Source organism: Suricata suricatta, chromosome 12, assembly GCF_006229205.1.
Source record: "Suricata suricatta isolate VVHF042 chromosome 12, meerkat_22Aug2017_6uvM2_HiC, whole genome shotgun sequence".
Lineage (NCBI taxonomy): Eukaryota > Metazoa > Chordata > Mammalia > Carnivora > Herpestidae > Suricata > Suricata suricatta.
In genome coordinates, this window is record NC_043711.1 from 104,557,672 (window position 1) to 104,574,580 (window position 16,909).

Here is a 16,909-nt window from a genome sequence, read left to right on the forward strand (position 1 = left end):
GACGACCGGCGGGCAAGGAGGCCCCGCCCCCGACGACCGGCGGGCAAGGAGGCCGAGCTCCGGGGAGGCCACGTGGCCCCCACCGCGCGACGGCACCACGGGACCCGTGACGCGCTCATTTACCTCCCCCTGCATCTCACGCCATGCGTTTGGGAGCAGTCCAGAAAGGGGTGCGGACGGAAGACGGGCTGGCACAGGGAACGCGGCTCTTGCACTGATAATAAGGCTCCTAGGAAGCCAGGGGGCGCGGAGAGTCAGGGAGGTGTCTGCAGATCAGGGAGGGCACCTCCGTGGAGGTAATGTGTAGGCTTGGACAGGAGGTCTGCGGTCTGTGTGCATGGGAAGGGGGCCTGGGGCAGGAGGTGAGGTCAGAGAGGAGACCTGCCATTGGAGGTCTCCCGAGCCACACTTTGCATTTTATTCCGAGCCCCGTAGGAAGCCCATGAGAGGCCCCGGTGCCCCCAGCCCCAAGAGGTGAGCCCTAGGCCCTCGGTCCCCCTCAGAGCTGACCCAAGGGCCTGTCTTCACACAGACTTCAGTCTGGCCTAAATGACGTTGACCTCATTGTGGGCTGGGCCCCTTGCTAAGCACGTGGTCCGTCTGGTCTCTGGATCCACATCCACCAAGTAGTGGGCACCCCCCGCCCCTCCCTGTTGGCAAGGACACAGCTCAGGGTCCCAGGAGGTGAAGCAGACAGCCAGACCCCCAGCATGTATGGGGGCCAGAGTCCCGGCCAACGCTGACCCTTCCCCAGGGACCAGCAGCATCACCGGAATGTGCTGGAAATGCAGACCCTCTCGGCGTGCACCCCTGATTCAGGCTCTGGAGGGTGGCCTGGGGTCTGGGCATGACGCCCCCAGGTGGTTCGTGTGTGAGCCCACATTTGAGAATCGGGGGCCCCCGCTGCTGTGTCCGGGGAGGTCGGGGGGAGCCCCTGGGACGGCTGCCTGGCGGGGGGCGGGGTCAGGGGCGGGGTGGGTGGCGCTGAGCCAGGGCGCCTGCTGCGTCTGAAGGTGACCATGGTCACGCACACCTGTGCCCCACACAGCGTCCGGAACACGCTGACCAGGCCAGAGGCTGCCTGGTCGGTCTGAGCTTCAGTGTGACTGGCATCTGTGGGTTGGCGGGAGACCCCACCCCGGCTCTCTGGTGAGCACCCCGTCCCTGGGGTGGGGGGCTTCCGGACCCTTCCAGGGCCCCTGGGTCTGGGCAAACGGAAGCCCAGGCACAAGGAGCCCAGAGCGGAGGCGGCTTCCCAGGACGGGAGGGGGGCGGCGCGGGCGAGCATCTGTCATCCGCTCCCGGCCCGGAGGACGCTGTCATAGCTCCGTCTCCAGGGGCTGCTGTTTGCACAAGGTGAATTGCGTTTTCGATTCATTGTCTCAGAACCGTGAGACGCAGGCCAGCCCGGTGTCAGTTAAGGGGACGGAATGGGACATTATTTCTGCCGGCTCCTCCCCACGGTCCCTGGAGCGGCAGGGGAAGGCGGCCGACGGGCAAATTAGCTCCAGGCAGCCAGAGAACACAGCCGCCCGCGCCAGCCTCCGGCTCCGGGTGCCGACAGAGGCGGGGGAGGCGGTGCCGGGTTTGGGGGGCTTTCTCGTTAACACAGAGATGGTGGACCTCCCTCCCCAAGACCCAGAACGCTCTGGAAAGGCACCTGGATATCACAGATCAAACCTCCCGTGCCTTATTTTACAGCAAATCAATAGAGACACTCTTCCCAAATGTGTAACTGGCTTTGCTCATTAGGATAACAGACGAGGCAAAGCCTGTGTCTCCCCAGAACCCTGGAAAGCCTTTCCGCCCAGGGATGAGCAGCCCCTCGTCGGCCCAGCCCCCGGGGCCACTTGGAGGCCCGGAGGACGGGAGGCTGGTGAGGATCCCGAGACCGGTCCTCTTGGGCCACTGCTGTGCCTTTCACAGTGTCTACACTCAGTGCTGACTGACTTTCGGAGTCTCTGGGGGACCCAGCGTCTGTCTCTGGTCCCAGAACAGCCCTCAGAGGGGAACGGGGCCACCACAACTCTGTGCGAAGCTGGACGGAGCGGTGCCGTGCTGCCGAAGGACCCGCCGGACGCCCTCACGGGCCCGGCCAAGGGCGGGCTGACCCCAGACAAGCCCGCGGCACCCTCGAGGAGGGAGGCCCCCAGGGCTGGGGAGCGGTCTCTGCTGGGTCCTCCCTCACGACGGGGAGTCACACGGAACGGCGGGTTTTACGCGGTGCCTTGGGGGGTGAGGAAAACCACCGCCAGAAAGCAGTCCTGATGCGCTTCGGCCGTGATGGGCCAGTGGAGGGTTTCGGAGGTACATTCTAGGGGAGACAAATGGAAAGATGTGTTAACTATTGACTCAGCTGGGGAAAAAAATCCCTTTAAGGTTTGGGCAGTTCTTTGGGGGCATTAGTAAGCTGACTCGGGGCCGGGGTCCCAGGCAGACCCCACGTTCACCCCACATTCTCTGCCCGGCCCTGGCGCCCCCGCAGTTCATGACTTCCTCCCTGGCACCTGCCGGCCCGGACAGGCTGGGAGGTCAGGGGGTCCTGGGCTGGCCCCTCCCGTTGGCCGGAGCGGCGGGCATCGCGGTTTGGGGTCAGGAGTGCCCTCTACTCTGATCACACGTGTTAGATCTCAGGGTCGCGAAAGCCCACCTTAGAGGCCCCAGAAAAGGGAATTCACCGGCTCACCTAACTGCGGAGTCCAGAGACAGGCAGCAGCCCCAGATGCGGAGACGCCGTGTCCAGGGGGGACCGCCCAGAGCCCTGCAGGCCACGGCCGACTGTCGCTCCTCGGTGGGGGCTGCTAGGCACCTCACCGAAAACACATGTTGTATGTGAGGGTGCCTTTCTCCAGGACTGGAGAATATAAACCCCGCCTCAAGGTGTCCATTGTCCAGTTGAACAACCCGGAAATCTACATGCTAGGTATGTGCTAATGAGCGGTATGCGATGCTCACCTGGGCCGAGGCCTTCAGGAAAGGGAAGCATTTTCCCGCCTCAGGACTTTTGCACATGCTGTGCCCTCAGCCTGGGTGTCCTGCCTGCAGTCACTGTGAACTGGCCCCTTTTCCTCCCTCAGCTCACGTAGCCCTTCTTCACAGGTGTCGGGGCCCCTGCTTTCCGTGAATCCTCCATTACTCATGGAGTAACTCAGCTTGGTGCCAGCTCGCGGCACTGGGCAGAATCCTGTCTGCTCCATGGCTCTGCATGCAGGCGAGGGCGGGGCTCCATGAACCCCAGCCGGACACCCAGCCGCACGAGCCTTGGGGGCTAACCGGGTCAGGACCCGCGGGGGCTGCTTCCTGGAGCTCGGGGCCGCTGCAGCACCGCGAGGCAGCACTTCTTGAACCTCGCAAGCAAAGATGCCTCCACGGTGATTATCCTTTAACTAAAAAAGGGCTTTAATTGGAATTCCTGATTTCCCTAACCCCTCGTAACTGTGTGAGGGCCTATATTATAAATTTTGAAATTAATGTCACTTTAAAATATTAAATAGCAGAGGCATCTCTATGCTGCCAATGAAGTCGAAGAAACCCTCATCTTGATAAGGCAGAGTTTTTGCTTAAATAGATTATTCTATTAGTGGCCCGTTTATTTATTTATTTTCTCTCTGTGCAGAGGAGGGCTCCCCAAGATTAGCGCCAGGGACCAGTGCACAGACGGCACCAGATACTTGAAAGTCATCTGAATATTAAGAATTTAAATCTTTAGCCTCAGTGATTTGAGCAGAAAGCCAATTATGGGGCTGAATTAGTTTTCAAATTAAACTTCAATTTAAGGCTTGTGAAATTAATCCTTTAAGGCGGACAGCCGCGTTTGTACATGAATTTCTCGCAAGAACCGACCCTCTGCTTTCTCCCCTCTCCCCGCCGGCGCGACCAGTAAGAGAGACGCTCCCCGCCTGGGCGGCGGCAGCGGCCCCGCTTAGATGAAAATACAGTCCCGGTGTTCCGTTTCGTTCCCTGAGAAAAATGGAAGCCTTTCTGCTGGGGAGAGAGGCCCGAGGAGGCGCCCAGAGAAAGCCCTGGAAGGGAGCTTTGTTTCCGGCCCTCTGGGCCCCGGGGACAAGGACGTGCCTTCTCCCTAGGCTGGGACAGGTGCTGCTGGTGTGAGCGCTTCCTCAGCGGAGGGGGCGCCCGGGGCCGCGGCCAGATCGCGGCCAGATCGCGTCCACGATGCACCGTGTCCTTGGGGCTGGGGCTGGGGCTCGTGGCCGTGCGTGGACTCAGACCTGCCCGGCCGGAGCCAGCGGCCACGGGGACAGCCCACTCATGCCCCAGACAGCAGTGCAGGCCCCCGGGACCCCACGAGGGGGGCGTCCAGCTTCCAGAAGAGGACCGCCGGCTCCAAGGGGCTGCAGGAGGTTCAGAACCAGGAGCAGCAGAGCCGGGGCCCGATCCGGGGTCTGATCTGGTGTCTGATCCGGTGGGAACACGGTCCAGCCTGGGCCCGGCGTGGCCTCAGAAGTCACCCAAGGCCACAGAAAGGCGTTGGGCTGGAAAGGCCTCGCTTCTCGTGCTGTGTTACCCGGGGGTAACTGCCTGCCTCAGCCCGACCGGATCCCTGCAGGAGCAGGACGGTGTCCCCCCAAACTTGGGTCAAGCCGGAGCCTCAGAAGGTGGCCTTGCTGGGAAACAGGATCTTTGCAGACGTAATTAGGACGCGTCCTGACCCACGGGGACTGGTGTCCGTTACCAGAAGAGGCGATTAGGACGGAGGCACCGAGGAGGAGGCCCCGTGACGGCAGGGCAGGGCTCAGAGCCGGGCGAGGCCAAGGGTGGCTGGCGGCCACCAGAGCAGCGGAGGCAGGAAGGACCCTCCGCTCCCGGCACCTCCCAGGGAGCACCGCCCACTGACACTTTGATTTTGCACCTCTGGGGGACGTCACAGCTCTCTTGCTTCAAGCCGTCCAGGTGGCCGGTGGCACACCTCCCAGCCCCCACCCTCACCACAGAACCTTCTCTGTGCCCGAGGGAAGGCCGAGGGCTGCCTGGCGGAGGTGTGCAAGAACACCCACCCTGCCAGAGCCTTGTAGGAGGGAGTGAGGTCATGGTCATCAGCCTGTCCGGCTCACCCCTCCAGACCCCAGGACAGAAGGCCACGGAGGAGGCCACAGTGTCCACTGCAGGTCTCGGGGAAAGAAAGTCCAGACCAGGGTCGGAGGGAGGATTCGGAAAGAGAAGCCCTCCGTATCAGGAGCAGATGGCGGGCGGCACAGGGACCCAGCAGCTCAGCGCCCGGCAGGTCAGAGCCTGGCTCCGGTCGGCAGAGTCCCGTGCCTGCGGGGTGGGCAAGCTCACGTGGGGTGGGGAACACCCCCAGACAGGGAGGAGGCCGCCTCCCCCAGAGAGCCCTCCAGGCTCTCGAAGAGGAATTCCTCCTGCCTCTTCCCACCTCCTGGCCCCTGCTCTGCCTCCGGCCCTGAAGATGCCACTTTCACCCCCATCTCCACTGGTCCCCTTTCCGACCTTTGGCAGGTGCTCTGGTGACACGTCCGTCCCCTGACTGCGGTGGTGACCACAGACCCCGCAGGTTTTCAGAATCTGTCTTCCTTGAGAGAAACCGAATTGTGATTTAGGCTTTTAAAAAAAAGCCCCATCTTTTGATTCTCAGTTGAGTATTTTTTTCCTTTTTTCTGTTTGTTTGGCTTTTTTATTACATTTCTTATTACATTTTACTTTCTGATAATCAAGTCTTTGAAGGAAACTTGGGGAGCTGGAGATCAGAGAGCAAAAACCAAACCGCACGTGCAGTCCTGCACGCAGACACGGCGGCCAGCGTGGACGCGGCCGTGCGGGGCCGTCGGGAAACCTCATCGTTTCCAGGGAGCCGCACGTGCACCATGAGAATTCAGACCTCGCTAAATACCCTTCTACAACGCGCTGAGGGTGCTGGGCGGCCGTCGGAGGAGTGTTACTGTAACAACACCTCGGTTATTTAGCCCACGCCCTGCTGTCCGACAGCTAACACCGTGCGCGTACTGATTACGCTCCTTGCTCGCCTGCGTCGCTGGACGGGAACCGCGCGGGTCAGGGGTCTTCCCGCCCGGACGTCAGCAGACCCCGCCGCGGAGCCGCACGCAGCGTGCAGCCTGAGACAGAGCGCGCCCGCGGGCTCCGTCCGGCTCCCTGAGGGCAGCGAGCGGCCGGCGGCCACCACTCGCATTGGCAGAGGAGCCGAGAGCTCTGGTGGGAGAGGGCCCCCCCCCCCGCCACCGTGGGCCTGGGGACACGAGGGGGGTCCGGGTCACTGGGGGCCCTGAGTCAGAAGCAGGGACTTCAACGGGGAAGCCGTGGTGACTCGTCAAGTCCTGGACGTTCTGGCCCGGTTGCTGCCAGGCTGATGTCTGGCTCCCCGGCTTGTCCCCAGAGATAGAGGGCCTCACTTCCTCCAAGTCTGACCGGCCGGTCCCTGCAGGCAGCGGGTCACCCCCCCCACCCCCGCCCCAGGCCGGTCCCAGCAGGGGGCGGGTCAGAGCTCTGTCCTCATGTCTGATTGGCTGGTGTTGGCTGGTGTGCTCGTCTCTCAGCCAGGTCTTGGCAGAACCACAGCACATCGTAGCCGGGTATCGGGGGTCACAGCTGGGGTATCGGGGTCACAATTAGAGTATTGAGGTCACAGATGGGGTATCAGGGTCACAGCTGGGGTATCGGGGGTCACATCTTGGGTATTGGGGGTCACAGCTAGAGTATTGGGGTCACAGCTGGAGTATCGGGGGTCACAGCTGGGGTATCGGGGTCACAGCTGAGGTATCAGGGGTCATCAGCCAGGATATCAGGGGTCCTCACGCTGCGCACTGAATAGTCACACCCACCCCTGTGCCTCAGGGATCTTGTCTGCTTTGCTCACTGACCTGCGATGCGAACATGGTGCTTGGTACACAGTGGACCGTTACTAAGTCTTTGCTGAGGATTTCACACTTTGCCACCAGGAGCGGTGTCCGCATGGACAGCCAAGGGCACAAATCGATCATGTATTGCACATCTGTGATTTTTTCCTTAGGATGAATTCCTGCAAGTGGATTTCTTAACTGGACACATTTTAAAAGCATTTGGATACAGACAGACAGACAGACAGACAGCAGGGCTCCAGAAGCTGAGGCACCTGCTCTGGGGGGGTGGGGGGGAGAGCAGGAGTCCCCGGTCCCCCACATGTCACAGCTGTTCTGCATCATCGTTATTTGTTGTAGCATTAATTCATTTTTGACGCACAGAGAGAGACAGACAGAGCACAAGCAGGGGAGGAGCAGAGAGAGAGGGAGACACAGAATGAGAAGCAGCTCCAGGCTCCGAGCTGTCAGCACAGAGCCTGATGCAGGGCTCGAACTTATGAGCCCTGAGATCATGACCTGAGTTGAAGTTGGACGCTTAACCGACTGAGCCCCCAGGAGCCCCTGTATCATTGTTATTTTTAAATAGTGTTTGCCTTTTTGGTAAGTGAAAAATGCCTTCCTTTCATTTCTTTGATCAGTAATAAAGTTAATTTAAAAAAGAAAAAGGAAGGGCAGAAAGGCCCTCAGTGGTAAAGATTTGAAATTCAGGCTCCTTGACCAGAGACACGAGGCCAAGGTGTGTGGGGACTGGCTTATGGGCGGGCTTTCCCTGCCTTGTACCTTCTGATATTTTCCAGGGAACGTGCTCCGGCTCCCGGATGTGCTTTATTTTTGCAATCTGAAAAGAATTGTTAGAAGCATCTCCTCTGGTTCTAAAAAGCAGACTCCTGATCTAGCAAACGTGAGGCCGCTGCGTCTAACACGGCACTGGGATGAGCCCAAACTAAGGGGAGTCTGCACACTGCCAAGCCGGACCCGGGGCTCCAGGCCCAGGGCCGCCCGGCACAGCGAGAGGGTGCGGGCTGACCGGGCGGGGCGCCGACAGGAGGAGCCTGAGTGGCATCCAGCCTGCTCACACTCTGCTTCCAGAACTCTCTCACGAGGTACCAAATTGGACTCTGAGCCTGGGATTTCAAAGGTTTGGGAACCTTGGTCCCTGAAACTCATTTCTGGTTCAGCAGCTCATGAGAAAACAGAGGCCCAGCTCACGGGGCTTCTGGGTGCTTGGATTCCCTCCCTCCTTCCCCTCCCCCTCCTACCTCCTCCCTTCCTTTTCTCTGGAGACCTAGCTGCACTCCCTGAATCCCCAAGCCCAGTTCAGCCCCAGCTCAAGACAACAACCCCCAAGAAAGGATCCTGGCAAAGCAGCTGCCGGCACCCCCTGCACCCCTGCAGGGCCAACCTGGGAGCAAGGAACCAACCTAAACACATGCGGCTCGGGGCAGGGCCGCTGGGCCCAGGACTCCGGTGGCCCAGGGCTGGGGTGGCGCCAGGCACCCCTCAGCTGCCGGTGACAGAAACTCAAACTGAAATGGCACAAGGCGAGAAGGGACCGCATGGCTCAGTTACCGAAGGTCCATGGGGTACCTTCTACTGCGTTTTGCTGTGAACCTAAAACCGTTCCTTAAAGTCTTGATGCCTAAAAAGTGTTTAGATAATAGCGTCAGGGTCAGCATGATCCAGGGGCTTCCTGAGAAGCTGTCACCTGGGACAGGCCTGTCCTCTGTCTGTCTGTGGCCACAAGGCGCCCGTAGGCCCCGTCCCCCCACTGACCCCAGCAGATCCAGGGGCAGACCCCAGAAACCCCAGCAAAGGCCTCTATTGCCTTTGGCTCTGATGAGCAAGGTGCCCACGGCTGAACCCATCACGGGGGCCGGGGGCGGGATGTGCTGATCCAACCCCGGAAGGGCAGACACCAGGCAGGGACAGGCCACGCCCGCCACGCAGCTCAGCCCTGGCCCGTGGTCGGGGAAGCAGCCCTGAGCCCAGGGTCTCAGATCCAACCTCTTGGATCAGAAACGCAGGCCGCTGCCTGTGCCGCAGGCACCCCTGCACCTGCCCCCCTCCACTTGCCCAGCCCCCCTGCGGGGGTCCTCTCGGCTCCAGTTCCCTGTGCCTCCAAACACTTTTCCATGATTTCCATGGCCCCGCCCAGCGTGTGTGCCCCACGTCCCGGCCGCGCTGCACCCCCACGTCCCATGTCCCCACGTCCCCACCGCGCCCCCACGTCCCTGCCACCACAGCCCCCTTCCCCGGCACATCCCACGTCCGCACGTCTGCACCCCTCCCCCCACATCCCCTCCACGCCCCACGGCCCGTCCCCGCCGGCCCCACAGGCTCAGAGCCGGGTCCTCCCTTGCGTGGAGAGCGCTGGGGGCCCCGGGCCGCCCGCAGCGGAGGAGGAGGGAAGACCTGAGCCGCGAGCTCCAGCTCCGTCCCAAATCCTGCTCAGGGTCTCTGTGCGACGACGTGGGGGAGCAGCTTTGCTTCCGGCTCCGCCTCCGACGCCGTCGTCCGGCCCGCGGTGCGGGGAAGGCGCGCGGCTCCGTCGGTCCCCGCGCGGATCCGGCTCGGCCGGGCTCAGCGGGGAGCTCCGTCTGAGCCGCTCTCTCTGTGGCAGGCACCTACGTGATGACGGTCACGGCCAACGACGCGGACGACAGCACGACGGCCAACGGCATGGTGCGCTACCGGATCGTGACACAGAGCCCGCAGAGCCCCTCCCAGAACATGTTCACCATCAACAGCGAGACGGGGGACATCGTGACGGTGGCGGCCGGCCTGGACCGGGAGGTGAGGCGGCGTCGGGGGCCGGGAGCCGCGTGGGAGAGGCGACGCTGCCCCGGGCCGTGTCCCCAGAAGGCTCGTCTTCTGCTGCGCCTGGTGCGGGGGGGGGGGTCTCCACAAAGCGTCCCTCAGCGTTCCCGGCGGAGCCGGCCCACGTGCGGTTTCCAGAACAGGCCCGAGGGCTCAGAAAAGTGGGGGCAAAGCTCTGTGGGTCCCAGGATGCCCCACGGCAGGCCCGGGTCCCAGGATGCCCCACGGTAGGTCCCCAGGTCCCAGGATGCCCCAAGGCAGGGCCCAGGTCCCAGGATGCCCCACAGCAGGCCTGGGTCCCAGGATGCCCCACGGCAGGGCCCGGGTCCCAGGATGCCCCACGGCAGAGCCCCGGGTCTGGGACCTCGCACAGCCACCCCTGCAGCCCCAGGATCCACGTGGCAGGTCATCTGCTGCCCCCCCAGGATGAAGGGGGGCACGCGGGGGGCCAGCACCTTTCACTCGGGCCACTGCTGGTTACCTCGGGCCTTCCCGAGTCCTCCAGGGACCCCAGGAGACTGGCACCTGTGTCCTGCCCCGGTGTGCGGACCCCACCCAGGGCGGACCCCGCGGTGGGATAAGGTGGCTTTGCTGCCACCGGGAGGCGTTTTCCCACCAAGTCGGGCGGCATCCCCAGGAGCTGGGACGTGTTCCATGGACAGAAGACAGGGTCCCGGACCCCTGGAAGATTCCGCTGAAAGCCCCCGGGGGGCAGCCCCGAGCACTCCCAGCCTCCCAGATGAGCACCACCTCCTTCTGCCTCTGGGCTGGATGACACCCTCCCCTTTGCTCTCCGACCACAGGCCAGCACATCCTGTAAAGGATACTCGACTCAGTTTACCCCCTAAAGCATTCGGCTCCCAGCACTGGAGGAGACCCTGGCTGAGCTCAGAGCAAACAGGGTGGGGCCTCTCCGTCAGCCCTGGGGTCTTGTTTGCAGAGCCCACGGCAGCCGCTTCCTGGCCACACTCATCTCGGTGGCCAGTGGCTCCCCTTCCCTGAAAGTGCTGTGGGCGTGTCCTCGGGCCTGGGGGACCGCACTGTGAGCTGGGGCGCCGAGCTGGGGCCAAGCTGTCAGACGGAGCCCCGGCGGAGAGGGGGCCACCACACACCCGAGCCTGGCCCTCCCCCGGTGCAGGCACCAGAGACGTCCAGCCGGGCCGCCCCCCTGCGCCTTCCTAGCTGGTAAACGCCAGGTTGCAGCACCGCCCCCGCCCCCACCCCGGGAAGGCACCAGCCGCTTTCCTTGGAACTCTGAAATTGCAGGGGTGGAGGGGGCTGGGGCGGAGAGGTCACGCCAGAGGGCATTTGTGCAACATCGGGGCTCAGCAAGAGGCAAAGTGGCCCTCACAGCTGCGTGGGCGCTAGCACGTTAGGGGACAGCCGGGCGCCAGCCCCAGTGCCCTCCCTCCGAGCCACGGGCACAGTGAGGCCAGCCTGGTGGGCAGGGAGGGGAGGCGCGGCCGTGGTGGGGGCGGGGGGGGGGCGCGAGCGGCTGTGGGGGCACAGTTCGGAGTTTTCTTGTCCCGGAGTCGTCGGTGAGGATGTGTGTACTGGGGGACCTGACCCGGGGACCAGTACGGTGGCTCCGTCCACACCAGGCCCTGGAGTGCAGGACCGGACAAGGGCCTGCCCCCCGCCCACCCGCCCACCCCGGGCTCCCAGGAGGCTGCCGTCTCGAGCTGGGGAGGTGGACCCTCAGGCTGTGACAGTGATTCCCGGTGGGAAGGCCACCGGAGAGCTCCACGCAGACTTTTTCTTCCTCGTTTAGCAGATTCGGACCGAGGTGCTGGGTGAGGCACAGGGGCCGGAGAGCTCGTTAGAGGGATACCTGTCCCCAAGGGGGTGAGGAACAGGAGCGCCATGAGCATGCCGCAGGGGGTGTCGGGAATCACATGCACAAACTGCCGTGTGCAGCTGAGGGCCTCTCACGGTGGAGAAATCCGGGGAGGCTTCTCAGAGGAGGTGACCTTGCTCGACGCCCTGGGGGCTGGTAGAACCGATCGCATTTTCTGCTCTCTGAGATGAACGACCAGCAACCGCTTTTCCTGAACGCCGTGCGTCACTAACTTGTCCCAGGAGAGCGGGCATCCCACTGGGCACGTTCCTTCGTTCCGTCAGTAACTTTAAGTCCCTGGGACGTGCTAGAAACATCAACGACGCCAGGGAGAGAGTGGTGAGCAGGGCAGCGGCCCCCCAGCGGGCGTGAGGGAGAAGCAGGAAGGAAGGAACCCCCCACACAGACGCGCAGGAAGCACTGCGGGTTATTGAGAGACCGTGTGCCTCCACCCGGGGAGGTGGGGGGAACCCCAGGCCGGCCCCCCTCGCTGCCCTGGGAAGGGATGTGGCCCCCAGGGTGTGGGAACGGATTCGAAAACCCCCGAGTCCCCCTTCTACAGGCCAGAAGCCCACGGTCTCGCGGGGACAGGCCCTGACTCCCTCTGGAGACCCGAGGGGAGGACCCGCCTGCCTGTCACGGCCTCTGGCGGCTGCAGACACTGCTTGGCTGGTGGCCGTCACTCCAGGCGCTGCCTCCGGGCCACGTGGCTTCCCTCTGCGTGTGTGTCTCTGTGTCACTGGATCTGAGGCCCACCCTAACCCAGTGTGACTTCCTCGGGCCCAGTCACACCCCCAGAGACCCTACTTCCTAACAAGGTCACATTCGGAGCCTCCAGGTGACCATGAATTTGGGGGACAGACTCTTTTTTTTTAGTGTTTTTTAATTTATTATTGAGACAGAGAGAAACAGCGTGAGTGGGGGAGGGGCAGAGAGAGGGGGACACAGAATCCCAAGCAGGTGCCAGGCTCTGAGCGGTCAGCACAGAGCCCCTCGCGGGGCTCGAACCCGCAAACCGTGAGATCCTGACCTGAGCCGAAGTCAGTGCTTGACTGACTGAGCCCCCAGGTGCCCCGGGTTCGACTCTTCCAAAATCCCGGGTGAAGCAGACGGACCGTGTACGGGCCTCGCCCAGCCTTCCCGGGCGTCCTCACTGTTGGTCACGAGGACCTTGTTTTCCTCCCTCGGAAACGGGAACACGAGGGCTCCCAGGGGGCGGGGCTGGGAGGGGGGGCCCGTGCTGCCCTGAAGCTGGGGGACGGGGTCCCTAAGACGCACGTCCTCATGTGATGCCCGCGCAGCCCAGCCTGGCCCCCGGCCCTCTCGGGGGGACGCTCCGGAGACGCCCCTGAGCCAGGCGGAGGGGCTGTGCTCCTGCCAGACAATGCACACGACATGAGCTCCAGAAAAACAAGTCCTTTTTGGTGTGAGTATATCCCAAACGCTGCGTGGGACATACTTATGCTAAAAGCTAGTTGTCTGAAGTTCGAGTTGCAGTGGGTGGTATGTTCGTATTTTTATTTGCTTTCTCCAACAACCCCTCCCTGCGGTAACTGGCCATCCTCCTGGAACCCCCGTCCTGGGCCCACGGTGGGGGCCGAGCAGGCCGGTGCTGAGTCCGTGGGACCCACCCCCCCAGAAGCCCGCTCATGCACCTCCCCCCCTCGCGGGCGCCACGGTGACAGGTGACAGAGGGGGACTGGCGTGGCCGTGACCAGCGATAGGGTCCTCGAGGGTGGGGTTCGTCCGCTCAGGAGAGGCAGGACAGCGAGGGCGTGACGTGGAGGGCACAGCCACCCCGTGAGCCCGCCAGCCCGGCAGCAGGACGTGCGCCGCGGCTCAGGGCCTCCCCGCTCCGCCGTCCATCGGCGCGTGACGGCCAGCGCGGCCGCTCTGAACACCGGCTGACCGGTCAGCCTCCGGCGCTGCGGTCTGTCCTTGCAGGTGCCCCTGCCAGCCACTCACTAGCGCTGGGCACCCGGCCAGCCGGCCCCGCCGGGCCCCCCACCCGTGGCCCCGCGGCCGCACCCTCCACACCAGGTGCCTGGCTTTGGGGGGCTCAGTCCGTTCACCCCCACAAAACCATCAGACCAAGACGGCCCAGGGGCGACCCCTTGTACGCAGCGCTGGGGAGCACCCTCTGACGGACAAAGGGGAGGGGGTGACCGGGGACCTTCCGCGTGTCCCGTGACCCTCTGCCCCGAGTCTCCGGTCACTCGTCGCCCGGGTGAATACCTTCCACGGCCTCCTCTCCCACTTAGAACGAAGCCCGGAGTCTCCCCGGGGCCCCCGAGCCCCTCTGTCCTCACCGCCTGCTCAGCCCAGCTCTTCCCACCCGAGCCCCCTGCCCTCCCGCCGCGTCCACGTCCCGTGTCGTCCTGCGTCGGACTGTCGTCTGGGCTTTGGCACGAGGCCCCTGACCTCGCCCTTCAGACCTGCGAGCCAGCCTTGCAGACCCCAAGCCTCCACATAAGTCCGCTCCAGTGAAACTGTCCAGTAGGGAGAGACACACGCCGGAGTAGGGACGGCCCACCGGGGCCCTCCCGTCCTGTCTGAGCCCCCGCATGTGCCTCGTACCCCGCACCCCTGCCAAGTGCCTGCTGCCAGCTCTGTGCCCGTGGCGCAGGAGGGGCCAGCAAGCCCTCTGCCGTGCAGCGTCTGCCCTGCGTTCCCGGAGACAGTGGGAGCGCCCCAGCCTGCAGGTCACTCAGCCTGGGTTCTGTGCTGGCGGTGCCGTGGCCGCCGGCCTCCTCCACACCTCAGCCCTGTCCCGCCGGGAGCCCAGGCCTCCCCTGGGGGCGGCTGCCTCGAGTGTCCGCTCAGCGCGGAAGGCCCCTCGCCAGCTGCCCTCCCCACCCCCCGCCCAGAGCAGGTGGTCTCTGATTCTTCAGCGAGTCAAGCGAAAGAACTAGACACACGCTGCTGGCACTAGTTAGCACATCCGCAGACCGCGGGCTGCGTGGCCCGGAGACAGCTGGTGGGCACTCCCTGCCACCTTGGGCGTCGCGTAGCCAGGCCTGTGGCCATGCCAGGCGAGCCCGGGAGCCATCGGGGGAGGGGAGGTCCCTGCACAGAAGGCCCGTCAGGGGGTCTGGAGGAAGCAGCCAGCACCTGAGACGTGCCAGGGGCCCCAGCGCCTCTGTGCCCATGCTGCCCACTCCCCAGGTGCTGAAGGCTGGCCCACCGCTGCACCGCCTCCTTGCGTCTCACCCCCCGACCATGCCCTCTCCCACCCCAGGAACCTGAGTCTCCGGTTCTTCCTGTCTCACCAGACCTCACCCCCAGGGAGGTCTCCCTGACCACTCTGCACGCGGCTGGTGCCGTCCGCCTCCCCCGGCCCCGGGTGGTTCCTTCACGCCCCTGCTGGGGGGAGGCTGCCTGTGAGCCGGTGGCTCCAGTACGGTGAGTCCCCGCCCGACACATGCTCAGCAGGGCAGACCCGGGTCTGGTCAGGCGTCACTGACCCCCGGCCTTGGCTGGGTGCCTCGGGCCCTGTAGTCGCTCAGGAAATGCGTGGAAGCGGCAGAAGGGCAGGCGTGGTGAGGGCAGGGCCAGCAGAGAAGCAGTGTCGTGGCCACGTGGTCCCAGAAATGTGTCACCCCTGCCACCTGAGCCCTGTGCCACCTGCCCCGTGCCCCTCAGAGCTGCAGCCGGCCCCCCGCCCCCCTGCCTGCTCTCAGACCGGCCAGGCCGTGGTCCGTGCACTCCCATCCCTCTTACCAGGCAAAGCACTGTCACCCCCGACGGAAGCTCAGAGAGATCAGTACTTTCCTTGCCTGTTTGTTTCCCAGCTGCCAAGTGCTCCAACCTATGTGTCCTCCTTCTCTGGGGCCTCTATTACTAGATTGGCTCAGGCAGTGAAAGATGGTACCCAAACTTTTACACTAAAGTGTGAATGGTTGTAGAGGTGGGACAAGGGGGCATTTGCACTTTATCAGAGAATAGAGCCTGAAACTGAAAGAGGGACACTCCAAGGATGAGTGTGAGACAGCACCTGCTGTGCCTGTTCCCCTGGGGGGCTCATACCACACAAGCAGCACGGGCTCCCCCCAGGAAGGTCACATGAGGCGGTCTCTCCAAGAGACCCTGCAGGACTCTGTGCCCTTTCCCTCCTCCCGCAAGGGCGCTGCCCCCCGCCCCCCCAGACAGAGCCCGGCGGACGCTGCTGGGAGCCGTCTTTGTGGGGGGAAGATCCACGACATAATTGCCGCCGTGTCTAATTAGGCAGAGCTATGCAAATTGAGCATTTTTACATGATTAAAGTGTCAGCAGAGGCCTCGCAAGATGTGAGGGGCCCCAGCGTCTCCCATGTGCGCGGCCGGAGACACCGGTCACTGCCTGTGCGTGCCTGTGGCCGGACAGCAGACAGCGCGGCGGACGTGACTCCAGGCCCGTTCTGGAGGGGAGGGTGGCTTTCCGCTCCGACCCTGTGTCATGCGGTTGGTGCGGAGCCCCAGCTTCACCCACCCCTGGGCCAGGTCCTCGGTCACCACAGACCCCGCCCGGATCTCCGTCCCCACACGTGCTGACCCCCCCGGTCGCCGTCACCAGGTTGCGGTGTCCTCCCACACGAGGGGGGCCACGGCGGTTCCCCCAGGGCCACCGTGGTTCCCGCGTGCTGCGCCTGCACCGTCTCGGGGAGGGTGGCCCACGAGCTCCGCTGCAGCGCCAACTCGCCGCGCTCGGCCCCTGTCCCTGCCGTCCCCTTACTCGGGCTCCGGGGACACGTCCTGCGATCACAGCCAGCCTGTCCCCTGTGCTTCTTGACAAGCCTGGTGGCCGGCCACACGGGAAGTTCCAGAGCTGCGTTTCCTAGGACGTGAGCTCCTTGTAAGTCCTCCAAAGACGCCCACAGCAGGGGAGGCAGCGGCGGGCCGGGCAGGGGTGCAGGCCGGCTGTGCTCTGGCTTCTGTACGGAAGCCGTGTTCACCACGTGTGGCCTGGATGTCCCCCCAGACAGGGGAGGTGAGGACAGCAAAGGTGCCCTTGTCTTGCGGCTTTTGATCTGTGCCTGGAGACAGCGGCCCGACCCCGCACCTGCTGGGCCCCCGCCTGCTTCCGACACGGCGGCCCGTCCGCACTGTGAGTCTCGGGGCCGCGTTTCCGGCCACAGAGTCCAGCGTGGACGTCACAGCCACTCCCTGCCCCGGGGCCGGAGCCGTTCTCTGCAGTCACGCCGCGTGGTCTCAGACACAGAAGCAACGTGTCTGCGGCAGAGACACAAATAAGGGGCTCGGCCGGGCAGGCCTCCGACTGGACTTCCATTCAGGCCCTGATCTCACAGCTCATGAGCTTGAGCCTCGCGTCCGGCCCTGTCGGCAGCTCTGAGCCTAGGACGCTCCCTGCCCCTCTCCCTGCCCCTCTCTCCCCCTGTCCTTGCCCCTCTCCCTGCCCCTCTCTCCCCCTCTCCCTGCCCCTCTCTCCC

The 16,909-nt window shown here is 63.9% G+C and overlaps 1 protein-coding gene across 2 annotated transcripts in view; it reads left to right on the forward strand.

Moving 5' to 3' along the window:
• CDH4 (cadherin 4) overlaps positions 1-16,909 on the forward strand; it is a 430,578-nt gene that overhangs the window by 384,011 nt on the left and 29,658 nt on the right. For both annotated transcript variants that reach the window (XM_029917315.1, XM_029917314.1), the window contains one exon: positions 9,451-9,623. In XM_029917315.1, the coding sequence (XP_029773175.1) occupies positions 9,451-9,623 (173 nt within the window). The remainder of the gene's footprint in view (positions 1-9,450; positions 9,624-16,909) is intronic.